At 38.1% G+C, this 16,451-nt stretch overlaps 2 protein-coding genes across 2 annotated transcripts; both read right to left on the bottom strand.

Annotated features, from left to right (window-relative positions):
* Window positions 1-936: 936 nt before the first annotated feature.
* taf12 (TAF12 RNA polymerase II, TATA box binding protein (TBP)-associated factor) lies at window positions 937-5,960 on the bottom strand. Its single transcript, XM_046848456.1, has 6 exons — window positions 5,803-5,960; window positions 3,247-3,474; window positions 2,650-2,727; window positions 2,232-2,346; window positions 1,347-1,435; window positions 937-1,263 (listed from the first exon to the last, which is right to left on the bottom strand). Exons 2-6 carry the CDS (start codon window positions 3,415-3,417, stop codon window positions 1,228-1,230), a joined length of 489 nt encoding a protein of 162 aa, XP_046704412.1. The 5' UTR covers window positions 3,418-3,474; window positions 5,803-5,960; the 3' UTR covers window positions 937-1,227.
* Window positions 5,961-7,057: 1,097 nt separating this feature from the next.
* ctps1b (CTP synthase 1b) lies at window positions 7,058-14,863 on the bottom strand. The gene is given in 19 exon segments (XM_046848390.1): window positions 7,058-7,785; window positions 8,021-8,165; window positions 8,245-8,341; window positions 8,437-8,492; window positions 8,619-8,715; window positions 8,858-8,901; window positions 8,976-9,038; window positions 9,130-9,146; window positions 9,148-9,222; window positions 9,711-9,799; window positions 9,961-10,093; window positions 10,212-10,363; window positions 10,488-10,568; window positions 11,455-11,538; window positions 11,710-11,826; window positions 11,925-12,025; window positions 14,041-14,211; window positions 14,300-14,480; window positions 14,727-14,863. Coding segments are annotated over 18 exon segments (1,767 nt in total). The 5' UTR covers window positions 14,466-14,480; window positions 14,727-14,863; the 3' UTR covers window positions 7,058-7,706.
* Window positions 14,864-16,451: the final 1,588 nt, after the last annotated feature.

Genomic DNA, 16,451 nt, shown 5'->3' with positions numbered 1-16,451 from the left:
CAACCTTATTAATATACAGACATTGTTTGGCTACACTATGAATGCAGCGCTGCGAAACAAAGCCTACATCAGATCAAAACACTACAACACACTGCATAAACGCATGCCACGGGTGACTACGTGCCCTGGGCGTGTACTTTTTTTCGCAACAAAGCAATTGTGTAGAACATTTAACTCTAATAAGAAAGAAACTGCAAAAGACAAATGTTAAAGTACTAAGAAAAGTACTGCATATGTGAAGTCCCTGATGGAACGTGATCCAGCTCCAGTGCAGAAAGTCTTAATACAACCACCATGATAAGCAAGACTACCGACCAATCACATAATGTGCATTTCTGCTATATTAAGCTATACTGGAGAAATACATTAACATTCACTTGACCAAGCAATCAAAATCATATTTATTATTATTAATAATATTATTAATGAAAAGCTAGCTACATGAGCTAAAACGGAATAGCATTTATGGATTGAATTTAAATTGCTATGTAACCCACATGTTTTGTTGTTACAAAATTACTGCATTGAATAATTCAATTTGAATTGAATTTACTGAAGAAGCAAAAAAATAAAAATAATAAAAAATAGCACCTTAAAAACAACAAACTTAGAGTGAGCCATTAGGGAAAGTCATTATACACACACAACAAAATTAAAAAGAAATTAAAAGATCTGAAGCAAGCTTCTTCTAATCACACAAAAGTCCATCATTTCTGGCGCAAATAATTAATGACCCTATTGTACACATTTAACTTGTAAATAATACCTCATCCTGTGCCCAGAACTCTTTACCACTAGAGGCAGTATTAAACTCTTGAAAAGATCATGGTCTCCAGAAATGAGAATTACAAGAGGATGTATGATGTTGAACATGCAGAGATGGTTTCTACACAAGGTCATAGCGGCTGGTGTAAAAAAATTAATTAATGGCCATGGTGAGATGATCCAATCATCACGTTTTTATGCAGCATTTGAGATTCATTACAATATTCTGGCCTAGAACAGTATAGTTTATCAAATCATACAAAAACAGAACACAAATAACAACAGATTTGGAAACTGATTCTGACATGTGTAAAGGTAAAACATTAGAAGCAGTTGCCTAATAACAGTGCTTCCATCAGGCTGCTTTTCAACACAAAAAAAATCTTAAGAGACAAAAACCCACAGAGCCAATTAAAAAAAAGAAAAGGAGAGAGAAAGATATGACGGTCTCCTGCATTCTTCCTATTTTTTGGTCGTCTTGCGGATCAGTGCCATTCTCTGAAAAAACAAGTGACATTGAGCAAAATTAGCAATTTGCTCTTAAAGGTTGCTTTGTGAAATGTAAAAGCATGAAGACCGACCTGTTTGTGTGCTTCTGTAGTGCACGCCTTTTTGTATGGTCGGATTTCATCGGAGCCAAAGCCAGGGATCCACATGTTCCACTGACGCTCTGTGGAGACACCGCACAGAAGCAGATCTTTAGATCGGTCGAGTACTTTATTAATCCCAAAGTGTAATTGTAATACAGTGTAAACCTCGAAATCACATTGCCAATTACATATTGTTAAAACCATCTTAAACCTAAAAAACACCAATCAGAGTCCTGGATTTCGGGACACTTATCCGGTAAAGCATGGATCAAATCAACTTATTGGCAACTAAGTAAACTGGTACACGTGTTCATGTGACCGAATCGCACATCCTAAACACATGAGAATGAGGACGTCTGATCAATTCCTTCACTCGGTTTAAGTCCAGCTTATTTTTTTACACTGTTACTACTGTACTTTTCGTTTCGTTCATACGTTGTCAACACTTGTGTGGCTCATCGTCATTGTCTATACATGGGGCAGAAAACCACAAAATCTACTTCCCTCAAATGCACAACAATAAAGCATATTCAACACAACAAAGGATGAGCGTTCATCGCATTTCTTTTGAAAAAGTCAGATAGTTCCACTGCGATTGAATGTATTTGGATGGTAACTGTTATGCGCTCCCCGATATTAATAGCATTACGTTTTTCTTTCCTGAGCATGTTGAGTGTAAAATTGAAACTTTTTTTACATTTCTTTTTTATACCGTGTAATATTTAAAGAATGCATAAAAACTAAAACAACTCGGAACTTTTAGACACATTTCCTATAATGCAGGATTTGGATTCATGCTTCCCATGCTTAAAAAAAAAATAAATATAACATTTATTTAAATTAATTTCAAATTTCTTTAATGTAAAACAGACTTACCAAGGTGCAACTGCACATCCTTTACTTCTAGAGTGTTGGATTTGCGGTGACGGGCGAGCTGACAGGCGGCAGTCACAACACTCTCTATGAAATCATCAGCAACCTGCAGCAACATCTGAAAGAGAGGACGAAATAAAGAGTCCCAATTGGAGCAGACAAACAAGAGGAAAGCATGTTCAATATTTATACAATCACTAGTTTTAATGCTTATGTATGTTCTTGTGTCTGTGGCACCTGAGAGAAAAAAAGCAGTATAATCTTATATTGGCATGTGTAATGTATCGTATGTGAGGTTTTTTAAATAGATCGTCATTGGTTAGCTACATAAAAATAAACACAAAACACATCAAGCGCATCTCCAACCCATTTATACAATTCAGTTTACACGTATTAAGCTAATCGGAGACTGATAAATTACCTCCTCAACATCTTCATCAAGCTGCTCGTTGGGGTCAATTTCACGCACAAGGTCCTGAAGTTTCTTCTTGCTGAGCACCTGTAAAGCACAGAGCATTTAGATACATGCATCAGGCTTGTGCTGGGGTGTGTTGAAGTGCAAGGGTTTTTTGTATTAGTAAAAACTGTTCTTAGAGAAAAACACATTTAAAGCAACAGAGGTTCAATTATGTGATCATATATATTAGGTGTATATTAGGTGATCACTTATGATTGATTATTACTGGGATGATTGTGTTCAAATTCCATTCATGAATAATCATCATTCATGCGAAATTCACAAAACACTTGTTATGAGGCGAAGTCATGCAGTGATAAAGGATAATCGAAAGCTGAAGAACTGAATGATCTACGAGTGACCACACCCTCATCGTTTAGCCTCCAAAAGATTAGTGCATCTGTTAAAAGGTTCGACAAGATGCAAACATCAACAGCGCTATTTATGTGCGCTTGTCTTGACATTCCGAGAAAATGAACTATAATAGGGTCAGGAACAACCGGGACTACGGCATTTTAGAACTGACTTTGTAACTTGTTTTGGCGGAGTGGACAGCCTCACCTGAGTTCCCTCAGGACTCACCCTCCCAGCAGGCCCTGGGGTTCCCAGGCCTTTCCCCGGAACTGCAGTGCTATTGGCCATGCTGGTGGCGAGGGGTGGAGTTGGTGAGCTTTCAGTTTTCACAGCGCTGTACAGGTTGGAGCGGCCAGGCTGCTGTTGATACTGATTCATGCTATGATCAGCAAAGGTTATCAGTCATTAGCCTCCTGTCCTCCAAATTGTGTTGAACTGTTTAAAAACACAAACACAATAATGATCAATGTGCTGATATGAATGAGATGAAATTGGACTAATACAACAATTTGAAATAACACACCATCAAGCACCTCATAGGGCTGGGAGATACCCCTCAGTTCAGGGGGGAGGTAAGTACTTAATTTTGGAACAATAACAGTAATGATCATCCTTCATGTATTACCTCTTTTCCAAAAAAACCCACATAGTGCACTGATGTATAGTGACGCACCGCTCACATGTGCTCACACATCACGCAAATGGACTAAAGAAGGCAGCTGATTTTGGGTCATTTCTTACAAAAGCACACAAAAGTAATGTGACACCAAACTGACAAACAAAAGTAGAGGAAGCTGCATAAGTAGGAAGAGAGTGCAGATGACTACTGTGTTGTGGAGTAATCTGGGTTACTGGGCAAAGGTCTATTTATTGATTTCAGAGGTTGTTGTATGTGTTACGTTGTTTAAGGGCACTTTGATTAGGCCTGGTGTTCTGATTTTTTTTTTCCCCCTGCCCTGTCCTCTTCCTGGATTACCCCTCACTGGGTACCTCACATTTTACAAATTAAGTCCTGCTGAGAGTGTAAATACGAGTTCACAGCATGGGCAAATTAGATCTGAAGCTCTCGGTTACATTTGTCAATTCTCTGGATGACACATTCATTCTTGAATTTTCCATCCGGTAGCATTAGACAGTACCTAGGGGGGTTAATGGAGGCCTGGGGTACCATCAGCTTTCCAATTAATCCCAAAAGTGTTCAGTGCGGTTGAGGTCAGTGCTTAAAGCAGGCTCCTCGAGTTCTGGCTTCTCGAGTAACCTTAACAAACCCATGTCCTGTAGACCTCACGCTTTCCACACAGAGGAGAACCGTCATGCTCAAGTTAGTTGTGGCCTCATAGTTAAAGTGAAGGAAATGTTAATGCTACAGCAAACACTCGCAGCTCTGCGGTCAAAAGTTTGGAGAAGATCTGCATACGTACATTCAGGGGATCACATACTTTTGGCCTAGTAATGTTTTGTATATTCTTCTCCAATCTTTCCAGCTTTTTACAATATTAACTTGCATGAGTGTTGTGTTTCTAAACAAAATTGTCTTTTATTAAAAAGTTTCAGCACAAAATATAAAATTAAGGTAAATTTTATGAAAGTGACATGCCATAAACCAGAAAATTATTATTAATAATATCAAAATCCTTTTGTAATTCACAAGGAGTAACACAGAGAGAGAGAGAGAGAGAGAGAGAGAGAGAGACAGATAAAAAAGGAGAGAGAAAGAAAGAGAGAAAGTGTGACAGGTGGAAAAGCAGAGAAAGAAAGAAGGAAAGAATGACAGAGAAAGAGAGACAAAGTGACAGGGAGAAAGAAGTGAGAGAGAGAAAGAGTGACGGGTATAAACACCGAGAAAGAGTGACAGAAAAGGAGAGAGAAAAGATGACAGGGAGAAAGGATGACAGGGAGAAAAGAAGAGAAAAGAATGACAGGGAAAAAAGAAAAGAAAAAGAGTGACAGGGAGAAAGGGAGAGACAGACAGAGAAAGAGAGGAAAAGTGACAGGTGGAAAAGGAGGAAAGCGAGAAAGAGTGACCGAGAGAAAAGCAGAGACAGAGAGAGAAAAGAGAGCGACCGAGAGAAAAGCAGAGACAGAGAGAGAAAAAGAGAGTGACCGAGAGAAAAGCAGAGACAGAGAGAGAAAAAGAGAGTGACCGAGACAGACAAAGAGAATTTATGTTAACATTTGTTAAGTGTTGACGCCTCACCGGAAGTTTAGCACGCAATGCAACATGGGATTGAGTGAAATGTTTTGCTTTCACACTCCGCACCAAGAAGCGCCTCTGTGTAACAGAACACCACTAAATACTACAGCAATATAAAAGACCGAGAAAATAATAAAGTATCAACTCAGCACATTATTAACTCCCAACACAAATAACTAACAGACACCAGAACCGCAATATCATCATTTACCCACCGTTACATTCAACTTGATCAACATACTTTAAACATATAGAAATAAAAATGCGCCTGACATCACAGTAACCTCACACACACACACACACACACACAAACATACATCACACAGCGAACTGTTCACCAGGCAATATCACTCACTACAAGCGAATATGTGACTAATGTTTCTGTCCCTATATGTAACTAAATGTAAAATATTATAAATATTGAATATTCCAGGTTTTCTCCATGTTTGTCCCACATTCTCGGCTTCACTCTGTACTACAAAGCAGCACTGCGCTAACGGCTAACGCTAATGTTAAACAGAGGGCGCAGGGTGATATCTTTTAGATTCACTGTCTTGCGAATACTTTACCTTATATTCAAAACGCGTTATTATTTCTCCATCTTTTATAAATCTCCACTATTAAATGGTTGAAATTGAAGTCTAATTCAGAGCCCCTCCATTCGCGGTGCAGCTCATCAAGGCGGTATTAAATACAGTGACAAGACTGACGGACCGGAAATGGGACATTACAAAATAAAAGTTTCTGAACGTGTTCTTCACATTGTAAACAAGAAACATAGGAACAAAAAAAATTTCACGTTTATTTTGTTCATAGCTACTTTATTTATTACGGGGTTCATTATGGACAACAAAACCATTTTCTTGGTAAGCACGAAGAGTGTGAATGCGAGGTGGGATTATTCTGGACGTTGGTATCCATCACGTATTACATGATTTCTTGGAGAGATATATTTTTTATTTCTGTCCTAAGGTGCACTTGTGGAAGAGAGATAAGTTGCAGCTTTAAATAATTTCATCTGGATGCTGTAGAATTTTATCAAACTCCGGCTGTAATCAATTCAATTCTATTGAATTCTGTGAACATTGTCCCAAAGCAGCTTTACAGAGATTACAAATATAAAATTTAGATTTTTTTTTTTTTTTTAGAATATATACTTTTATCCCTAATGAGAAAGCCAGTGGTGACTTCTGGGTGATACATAAGAACTATTCTTGTATATAATCCATGTATATAATCATCATGCACCACACAATTCCTTGGAGGCATATTTTAATTTTAGTCAAAATATGCTCTTCTGGATAACATATTTTTTTTTCTTCTGGATTCTGTGTTCAGCACTTTTAACAATGGACATTATCCCAAAGCAGCTTTAAATAAAGAAATAATTACAAATGTATATATTATCCTCACATGTATACAAAATGAGCAAGCCAGTGGTTACAGTGTCAAGGAGAAGCTCCCTGAGATGGTATGAGTAAGAAAGCTTGAGAGGAACCAGACTCCGACTGAGACCCATCCTCATCTGGGTGCCACCTAAATGTCTATTCACTATACTTCCATCATTTCTGAGGTCATAGAGCTTTTTCCTGTGACTCACAGAAACAATACAACACACAGCTTTACAATTAAACCCTTGTATACAGTTATGTTTTATAGTAAAGTCATTATGTGGTATCACCCAGAAGAGGACAGGTTCCCCTTTTGAGTCTGAATTCTTTATTCAGTATCTAAATATACATCCAGATTTCCATAAAGTTGCTTTGTGACGATGCCTACTGTTACAAGCTCTGCAAAACACAACAAACTGTATGAAGGCAGTACTGCATTTCAGAGGTTTATTAACACCGCAGCAATACATGGAGAGTTTAAAGAACACCAAATTAAATAAATAAGTGACAATTTTCAAGATATGAAAAATAGTTTTGCGACCAACACAGGATCTGCTACATTGCTGTATGTTTCAGAATATTACATATTAAAAATAAAAGTTTAATCCATAATAAATATCAGTACCTTTATACCTCATAGAGACACTGTATGTCTGCAGGTACATTTTCCTTGTGCATTTACTAGTATTTCAAAATCAGCACAGAATTATAAAGCTGTGAATGGGGTTAAGAGAACCGTTTGTATTGTTTATTTAAAGATGTACTGTGTAATATCCACAAGTGACTAGGATATCTTTTCACATATGCAAATATATATATTCTTATACATGTATAAATATTTCAACCCCCTATTATAACCCCTAAACATTAAAATAGACATTTAAATATGTAGGAGTTTATTAATTCTGTGTTCTGCTGCACTGATGGCTCTAAGCATTAACACCTTGTGTTTCAAAGTCAATAGGTCTCTTCTGCTCTCATACAAAATGATCAAAAGTACAGTCTGTAAAAGTAATAAAGTATAATAAGCTATGATGCTTTTAAATTTCCTTTGTCCATGTCCATTGTGTGTAAGTAGATCCCTATGTACTTGGTGGGAATTTGAGTTCAGAGAGCTCCAAATCTGGAGAACTACTGCCACTGTGGTCACTGTATACGTCCCTGAGGCAAGAGAAAAAAAAAAGACAAGAGAAAAAAGTTTTTTAGAAAATTGTTCACATTCTGAACATCAGTTTACATGTCCTTTCGTTCATTACAACTAATGGGCTGATAAAATGGATACATATTTCCACCTTTCTAAGCACTGCATGCATACAGGGACAAAGCAGTGATTATAAGAAGTGATTTCAGTAAAATCCAGTGAATGAAATATAAGATGTGAGTGTGCTGGTTTTACCGTGGTGAAAGTCTGCACCCTTTGAGCAGATAGCTCTGTAGTTTTCCTGCAGCTGCTAAAAGCAGGCCAAAGTAGGGAGGTGAAGGCTTAAAGGGGCGAGAGGTGAACTCTGGATGGAACTGCACCCCTACAAAGTAAGCATGATCTGCCAAGACAAAAGAGGAAGCTGTATTCCAGAACTTCCACCTTACAGAGGATATTGTAACTGCTGTATCTTCACCAACCTTCTATTTCAATAATTTCCATGCGCTCGCCCTCCTGATCCTGGCCAACAAAGCGGAGGCCTTTTTCTTCCAAGCAGTGCTTTAGCTCCGGGTTCACCTGTAGGAAGCACATCAGAGAACAAATGTATACAAATAAAAGACTGCCCAAGCACATAAAATGGTTCACATTGTATATATGTAAATTCTACATACCTCAAAACGATGTCTGTGACGTTCATCGACATACTCAGCATCTCCATACAATTTCCCTGGAAAGTCAAAAGATGGAAAATTCATTTCAAGCAACATCATTTTGTTTAATCATCATTTTAGTGATATGTACTCTCTAAAAACAGCATGAATTATTCAATACTTCATCACAAATCATAACATACTGAGAATACTTGAGGTGCTTTTGAAGATGGTTCGCCTTTTCCCCAACCTCATAGTGCCACCCATTTGTCCAGGATTATGTTCTGGCATTTCAATCACCTGCATTAATATATGCATGAGGGATTTTTCAGAGAAGCGTTGTCGATATCCTAATTATTATCTTAACACCTTTGTTTTATCCATAATAAAAGTATAACTATTTATCAAAATTACCAACAAAGTCGAAACAATGTTTGCTTACTACAGGGTGCGTTGTGTCAGGATCAAATTCAGTTGAGTTGGCATCTGTACAAAGACAATATCTGATAAATATAAGCACTGGTAAGATAAACAAAAACTGGTTTGGAAACACAACTTACCTTTCCAGCCTAGCACATTGCGAGCAAATTCGCACACAGCAAGCTGCATGCCCAGACAAACACCTGCAAAACACAGTTTGAAAATCATATGCAGTGATATATTTAAGCTTTAGAATAAAAGACATACTAAAGTAAGTGTGAACTGTCAGTTTACCTAAAAAGGGCTTTTTGTTTCCTTGCCCAGTTAATAGCATTAATCTTTCCCTCAGTGCCTCGGACACCAAAGCCTCCTGGCACCAAAACACCACTGGAAGATTAAATAAACAGCCGTAAGCCAAACATTAGATATTAAACAGTCTACAATTAGGCCTCGTTTGAAGCACATAACAAAAGAATAGCATTTTTTTTCCAACACTAAATTAAAACCAATATTGTAATATTTATTATTATTATTATTTTTTTTTTACTGTCACGAATGATTTTGCGGTTGAGAAAAAAACCCTGCAGAAATTAAAGTAAAAATTAATCTGTGAAATATCATTTACAATACACAGCACTTTTCCTAATTACTTCACCCATTCATAGCAGGAGCCACATCTAGTGTCACCTGTTTTATTAGTTACTTTTGGCTTTGAGTAACTTCTGCTTAGTTGGAATGGAAACCTGCTTTCACACTGGCTCTTTCTGGATAAGCTTGGATAACCCTGTGCCACAGCTAGAGCAGTTCTACAAAACATTGCGTTTTCACAGAGACAGCAGGGTGTATAGCCATGTGTTAGGTGAAACTGGGCTCACTCAGCACTGCAGAGCTTCTGCCAGGCTTCGTGATACTTCACTGGGTCATCCTGCTCTGTGCTCTGCTCCAGATATGCAGAGTCTATGTACTAAGACAGAAAAAGATTTCTGAAGTCTACTGTAAGTAATAACGTAAATATATTAATATAAATGAATCTTCTCAGGGACACGAGCTTATGAAATATCTTTAACAGCACTGATGAGCATCGGTTACTCATAAGTGAAGTCATGAATCAAGAGCATGGCTTACTTTCACCTCAAGCTTGTAGTTGATTGCAAGGGCAGAATGTTCCAGTGCTTTAATCACTGATGCATAGGAGTCTGCAAATTTGGTGTACTTTCCGACTAACGCAATCGATGTGCTTTCCAAAAGGCGGTCAGTTCTGTCAAGAAAAACACACCAGTCCAAACAGAATACACAGGAAATAGTCAAAACATTCATGAAGCATTTGTTTGTATGTTTAATGTAAATAAAGTGAAGGAAAAAACAAAGATCCTGACCTATCTGACATTTCTTTCCACTTGGTGAGCATCCTGTGGGGTTTTGTCTCAATGGGGAGATTTAGGCGATTGCAAAAAAACCCCACCATTCCCTGATTCTCCATGAGCAGTGGAACTCTGTAGACTGAAAACACATCATGTATACAGATGACCTACAAAAAATTAATAAAGTAGATTAGGCACATTTAGAATTTTCTAAACAGATCTGATTCATTAAAATAGACAAAACTGATCTCTCAATAGCAATATTTCTCAGTTGGAGTCAGGTGAAGCTACCTGCTCTGGCTCTACATGACAGAACATTGAGATCTTCTCTTTCACTGCAGTGTCCAGAGGGGTAGCACACCGGCAAACGATCTAAAGAAACAGACACATATTGGAAAGAAAAGTGTTAGATTATCACAGACAGTGGCAAACATTTTGCTCTGGTTTTGTATTAAGACGTATAAGTGTTTATATTTGCATAATTTGGCAGATGCCCTTATACTATTATAGTTATCTTATTTAAACTGATGGAAGAGATGACCATCTGTGAGCAACAGTATGGTTTTTCATGCCGAGGAAGAGCACTACGGATGCAATATTTGCTTTGAGAATGTTGATGGAGAAGTATAGAGAAGGTCAGGAGGAGTTGCATTGTGTATTTGTGGATTTAGAGAAAGCGTACAACAGGGTGCTGAGAGAGGAGTTGTGGTATTGTATGAGGAAGTCTGGTGTGGCAGAAAAGTATGTGAGGGTGGTGTAGGACATGTATGAGGACAGTGTGACAGCAGTTAAGGGTGCAGTAGGAACGACAGACTGGTTCAAGGTGGAGGTTGGATTGCATCAAGGATCGGTTTTGAGTGGTGATGGACAGGTTGACGGACGAGGTCAGATAGCAGTCTCCATTAACTACGATGTTTGTGGATGATATTGTGATTTGTGTCTGTACATCGTTAAAAAGAGTTTTTTCCCTGATTGCTCCATAAGAAATTTGCTGAAATTACACCATGTTGACTGTGTTCAGTTTAATAATGGTTTCAGTGGATGCTAGTTTTTTAAGTCTATTAAGATTTTTTTACTGTATATAGGAACTACTGTTTATGTGTTATAACATTACTGATATTTATAAATGTCCCACTGGATGGATGGATGGATGGATAGATAGACCCCCACAATAATGGAAAGAAGCCACTTGCATATCCATACATGCAAATGTGGGATTTGTGCATTAAAAAAAAATAGGAAAGGGAATTTGACTGACCAGGTCAGGTGAAAGGCCCAAACCACGGAGCTCTCGCACACTGTTTTGTGTAGGCTTAGTCTTCTGCTCTCCTGTAGTACTGGGCTGAGAACAGACCATTATTTTTATTATTATTGTCATTATTATTACTATTATTATTAAAGCCACAACATTAGTTTCCTTTAAACATCAGTAAGCAAAACAGGTTAGTGTAGGAAATGCTGTGAAGCGTGCAGGTAAATAAATGACATAACTGTAAAGTGGGTTGTCTCCTACCTGAGGAACCAGACTGACATGAATGTTGCAGAAGTTCTCTCGTTTCACCTTAAACTGGAACTGCCTGAAGGCTTCTATGAAAGGCATGCTTTCAATGTCTCCCACGGTACCTCCCAACTATGACATACAAGTAAATATCTGTTCAAGGTCAACAACACGTGGGTGACCTATCAACACTGTGAATTGTGTCAAAAATGGCAAAAAAAAAAATGCACCTCTATTACACAGACTTGTGGCTCGACCCCGTCATCATCCACTGACACTTTGGCTTGCCACATAACCCATTCCTGAATAGCATCGGTGATGTGTGGTACCACTGGGAGAAACAGCATGGATCAAATCAGCATAATCCGCCAACATTTTTAGAAATCCTCTATATCCATTAACTTCATTGCATGTGATTTGTACTGAAGTCTCAGCTCAGGGACCTCAATTTTAAACTCTTTTGATTGTCAGAGTATTTGAGGAAAACAATGCTGTCAAAATGCAGAATATAAATATATAAATATGTTGCTCGAAATTTATATAGGATCTATATAGCGTTCAACCATATATATCATGTCTATACTATCAGTTCATTCAAGCTGCATCATAATGGTGCACACTCCACAATCAATACATCAGCATTTAGAATATCTGTCTGTTTTTTCAGAATAATGCTATTTCTTTGATAAGTTAAGAAATAAATTTAATTTGGTGAAGTTTTCCATAAGGACACATTTATTTTACATGTATAAAAGGAGTCATCACACTTTTTTCTCTGCACATATCTCTTTTCACACTACAACACTTTAAACTCTGGACTCGCACAGTACAGTGCACTTTATATTTTTTATACCACACCATACCGCACACGGACACTTTATACCACACCATACCGCACACGGACACTTTATGGACACTTTATGGACACTTTACACAACACCATATTGCACACAGACACTTTACGGACAATCAAAACCACCTTAAATTGTTTACTACTGTTTACTGTTGTATACTGTTTTACTGCTTACTGCCATAAGCATATATTTGTATATACATCTTTTTCTCTCATATACATCTTTATATATTCTTTATATATTCTTATATTTTATATAGTTTTTATAGTTTATTTATCTGCGACCCGGGTTCGATTCCCGGTCAGGGAACCATCCCCAGCCACTCTCAGTGCCGGTCCCAAGCCCGGATAAATTGGGGAGGGTTGCGTTAGGAAGGGCATCCAGCGTAAAACATGTGCCAAATCAAAAACGTGCGGAGGATCCGCTGTGGCGACCCCTAACGGGAGAAGCTGAAAGAAAGTTTATAGTTTATTTATCTGCCTTATTTTTCTTTGTTTTATTTTTCTCCCCATTCTATTCCCTCATGCCGGACCATCGTAAAAAGTATTTCACTGCATGTCGTACCCTGTATGTACATGTATGTGACAAATAAAATTTGATTTGATTACAAGTTACAGCTGATAGTGTAGTCAGTTTTAATTTAGGATGGACAATTTTGTATGTTCTATTTGGACATTTGTCTTGATAACTATCATTTATTTTATTATTCTTGTCTTAATATCTATGAATTATTTTGTATTATAACTTTAAGCGAGAAGCTGGTAAAAGGGAAGCCAGTGTGCAATTTTAGTTCAAGTGGCTCAATGTCATTCCGCAACATTACCTGCAACTAGAAACAGTAAAAAAGCACAATGTGTTGTTCATGAATACTTTTAAAAGTGTCATTGCTGGGAAAATGTGTGGTATAAGAAAAACAAAACACTTTAGGGCATGCTGATATTGAGAAATAAACAACCCCACACCACCATGGTTTTTTTTTCCCTATAACAGCATGTTATTACTTCCTTAACTGCAATGATTAAGTCTTCTTCTTTCTTCTTCTCCCATTAGGTGTCGCCACAGCGGATCATCCGTCTCCATACCCCTCTGTTCTCTACATCTACCTCTTTCACCTCAACTACCTGCATGTCTTCCCCCACCACATCCATAAACCTTCTCCCTGGCCTTCCTCTTTTCCTCCTTCCTGGGAGCTCCATCTTTAGCATTCTCCTACTGATATACCCCATGTCCCTCCTCTGCACATGTCCAAACCATCTCAATCTCGCCTTTCTCATCTTGTCTCTAAAACGTCCTCCATACGCTGTCCCTCTAATAAACGCATTTCTAACAGTGTATGATTAAATGCGGCAGAAAATCTCCAAATACTCTTCATATTTGAAGGCATGAGATCAAACTAGTGCTCCAAACTCGCTAGGCGTAAACCAGAACAACAAAAAAAAGGTTCTGTTGTTGTCAGCAAACAGGAAAAAAAAAGATGTGACGTGTGACACACCTTGCACAGTTTTGCCAAGATAATCTCCTCTCCTCTCTTTTGTTATAACTGACTGATAAATCTTCCCGGTAGTCAAGTTGTTGTCTTTGGTTAGCCGGATATCCAGAAAGCGTTCATAGTTTCCTAAATCTAGATCAACTTCACCCCCATCATCCAGCACAAACACTTCACCTGAAAGACAACAACAGTGTGTGTGTGATGCTGAACAGCAGAATACAAGGTAATGCAACACAACTGGACTGCATGCAGGTAAACCCACCGTGCTCGTAGGGAGAAAATGTGCCTGCATCAATGTTAATGTAGGGATCGATCTTGATGGCGGTGACGTGGAGGCCACAGGATTTGAGGATTGCTCCCACACTGCTAGCAATAATGCCTTTCCCGATTCCTGATATAACTCCACCGGTGACCAAAATGTACTTCATGTTAGGGATGAAAACCTGAAAAGAAAACAGCACAGGTTCACAGATATGATATGTAGAGGCTGCACGTCTTCACATACAAACAATACCTGCGATTTAACCGATATTCAAATTTATTTTTGTGACGTCATCAGGTGCTTTTTCAGCATGAGGGCCCCCCCCCGGCTAGTGCTCAACTCAGCGTCATAACTTTACCTAAAGCTCACGACACTCTCCAACTTGTTCCTACTTTTTATGTAGGGCGTTAAACAGTAAATATCTTACAGATATACGCTCTCTTTCCTCGCGCGCAGGTCAGCATGAGCAGTCAGGTGGACTGTCAGTCCGCCAGCACGCGAACACGAGGTTGTTGTGATTGCATAACACTGCAGCACTACTCAACTGCAATCTATATAACAAACAAAATAGGGCACGGTTTGCCAGTATCTTACCTGAGCAAATATATGTATATGAAATAAAATCTGTGTAAAGATCCTGGGCGCCGCTTCATAGGCAGATCACTATCACTCTCTCGTGCAAACTAAACTAGCACGAGCACTGTAATCAGAGAAAACCCAGCCATGCATGCGCTAATCTCTAAACATACGGACAGACCGCTCTTAGCAGCTAATGCCTATTCACAGTGTTTAAAGATCGGCAGTCACAATAAACTTCCGGTACAGCCTTTGACGTATGAAGTCCTTCTCTGTGTGTTGCAGTATGTGTACAAAACTCACATCATTCCTGGGATTATATTTATACCTCGGTCCAAAATTTACTTAAACTAAACGTCACGGATTGTTTTTTCTGTCTTGATTTGGCATGTAACTTTTAAGGCAGGTTTGTTTTATAAAAAAAAATAAAAAAAATTCACCCATTTTATTTAATCGAATAACAAAAAGCCCAAAAGCGTTTGGTTCTCATTTGGTTCTTTCTTTCTGGGAACGATATAACAAGACCTTATAGTGAACTTAAAAACAAACAAACAAATAAAAGTATAAACTTTCAACTAATTTTGCGTTTACATTTATTTATTTATTTATTTATTTATTTATTTATTTATTTAGGTGATGATACGCATGTCTGGTCCTAAAGTATTTCCGGTTTCCGGTTTTGACAGCATGGAGCTGTCAAAAAATAAATAAATAAATAAATAAAATAAAAACACTAACATACTTTCTAAGTTTAGCTAAAACAGAACAGTTAAGAGATGATACAGTGAAATTAGCGGACTCTTTAAATCAGATATTGAGACTACACATTTTCACTCAGAACATTAAACATGTGCCTGAAGTACTAAATCCAGATGTGTATTAAAATCTGGTTAAGACCTTTGTGTCCACACGAGAGTAGCGGTAAAGATGCGGTTATAGTAGTCTCAATGCCTACAATTACTTCCTTAATTAAGCAGAAAAATCTAAAACATTTGGTCCTACAATGCGGATGATGTTGAGCTTGTGTTGTGCGAGGGTTGGAGCGTCACACGCGGTTTAAAAACGTCCTCTGGTTGGGTCGTTGCTATGGTAACCGCGGAGGTTATTACTGCTAATTGCGATCGCATGGCCGGGTAATTCTGTATGGTTACGATAATAATAAATCACATTGCTAAATGAATTCTGGTAAATGGTAGGAAGTAAAATGTAAGGTTATAAATGACATACTACAACTTTAAATAAGATCTGGAGATAATAGCGTGAGAACGGTGATTTGGAATCGCAGGAAAGAGCAGTCCATGCGGGAGTTGTGAGAGTGCAGAGAGAGAAAGAGATGAGATGAGATGCACTGTTTAATCCACTGTGGCTTATGTACGGGTTACACCTCCTGATGTTCAATAAACTGAGTGTTGTAATCTCCCGAGCAACTTGTCAGGGTCCGGACTGCACTGATTATAAAGCGATCAGCAGAACAAAACCAAGAACCCATGAACACGTGTTATAAAATTGATTGTTGTGTTCGATCATAATTTTTTGCATAAATAATGATTTAATGTGATCCTTGTTGTGGAACAGT

The sequence above is a fragment of the Silurus meridionalis genome, chromosome 4, assembly GCF_014805685.1.
Source record: "Silurus meridionalis isolate SWU-2019-XX chromosome 4, ASM1480568v1, whole genome shotgun sequence".
NCBI lineage: Eukaryota > Metazoa > Chordata > Actinopteri > Siluriformes > Siluridae > Silurus > Silurus meridionalis.
This window is presented reverse-complemented; position numbering and strand designations above follow the sequence as displayed.

Coding starts and splice junctions, on each gene's coding strand:
- taf12 (XM_046848456.1), bottom strand. CDS start 3,417: ATGAATCAGTATCAACAGCAGCCTGGCCGCTCCAACCTGTACAGCGCT. Junction 2,728..3,246: donor TGAGTCCTGAGGGAACTCAG/GTGAGGCTGTCC, acceptor TGTGCTTTACAG/GTGCTCAGCAAGAAGAAACT. Junction 1,264..1,346: donor CTACAGAAGCACACAAACAG/GTCGGTCTTCAT, acceptor TTGTTTTTTCAG/AGAATGGCACTGATCCGCAA.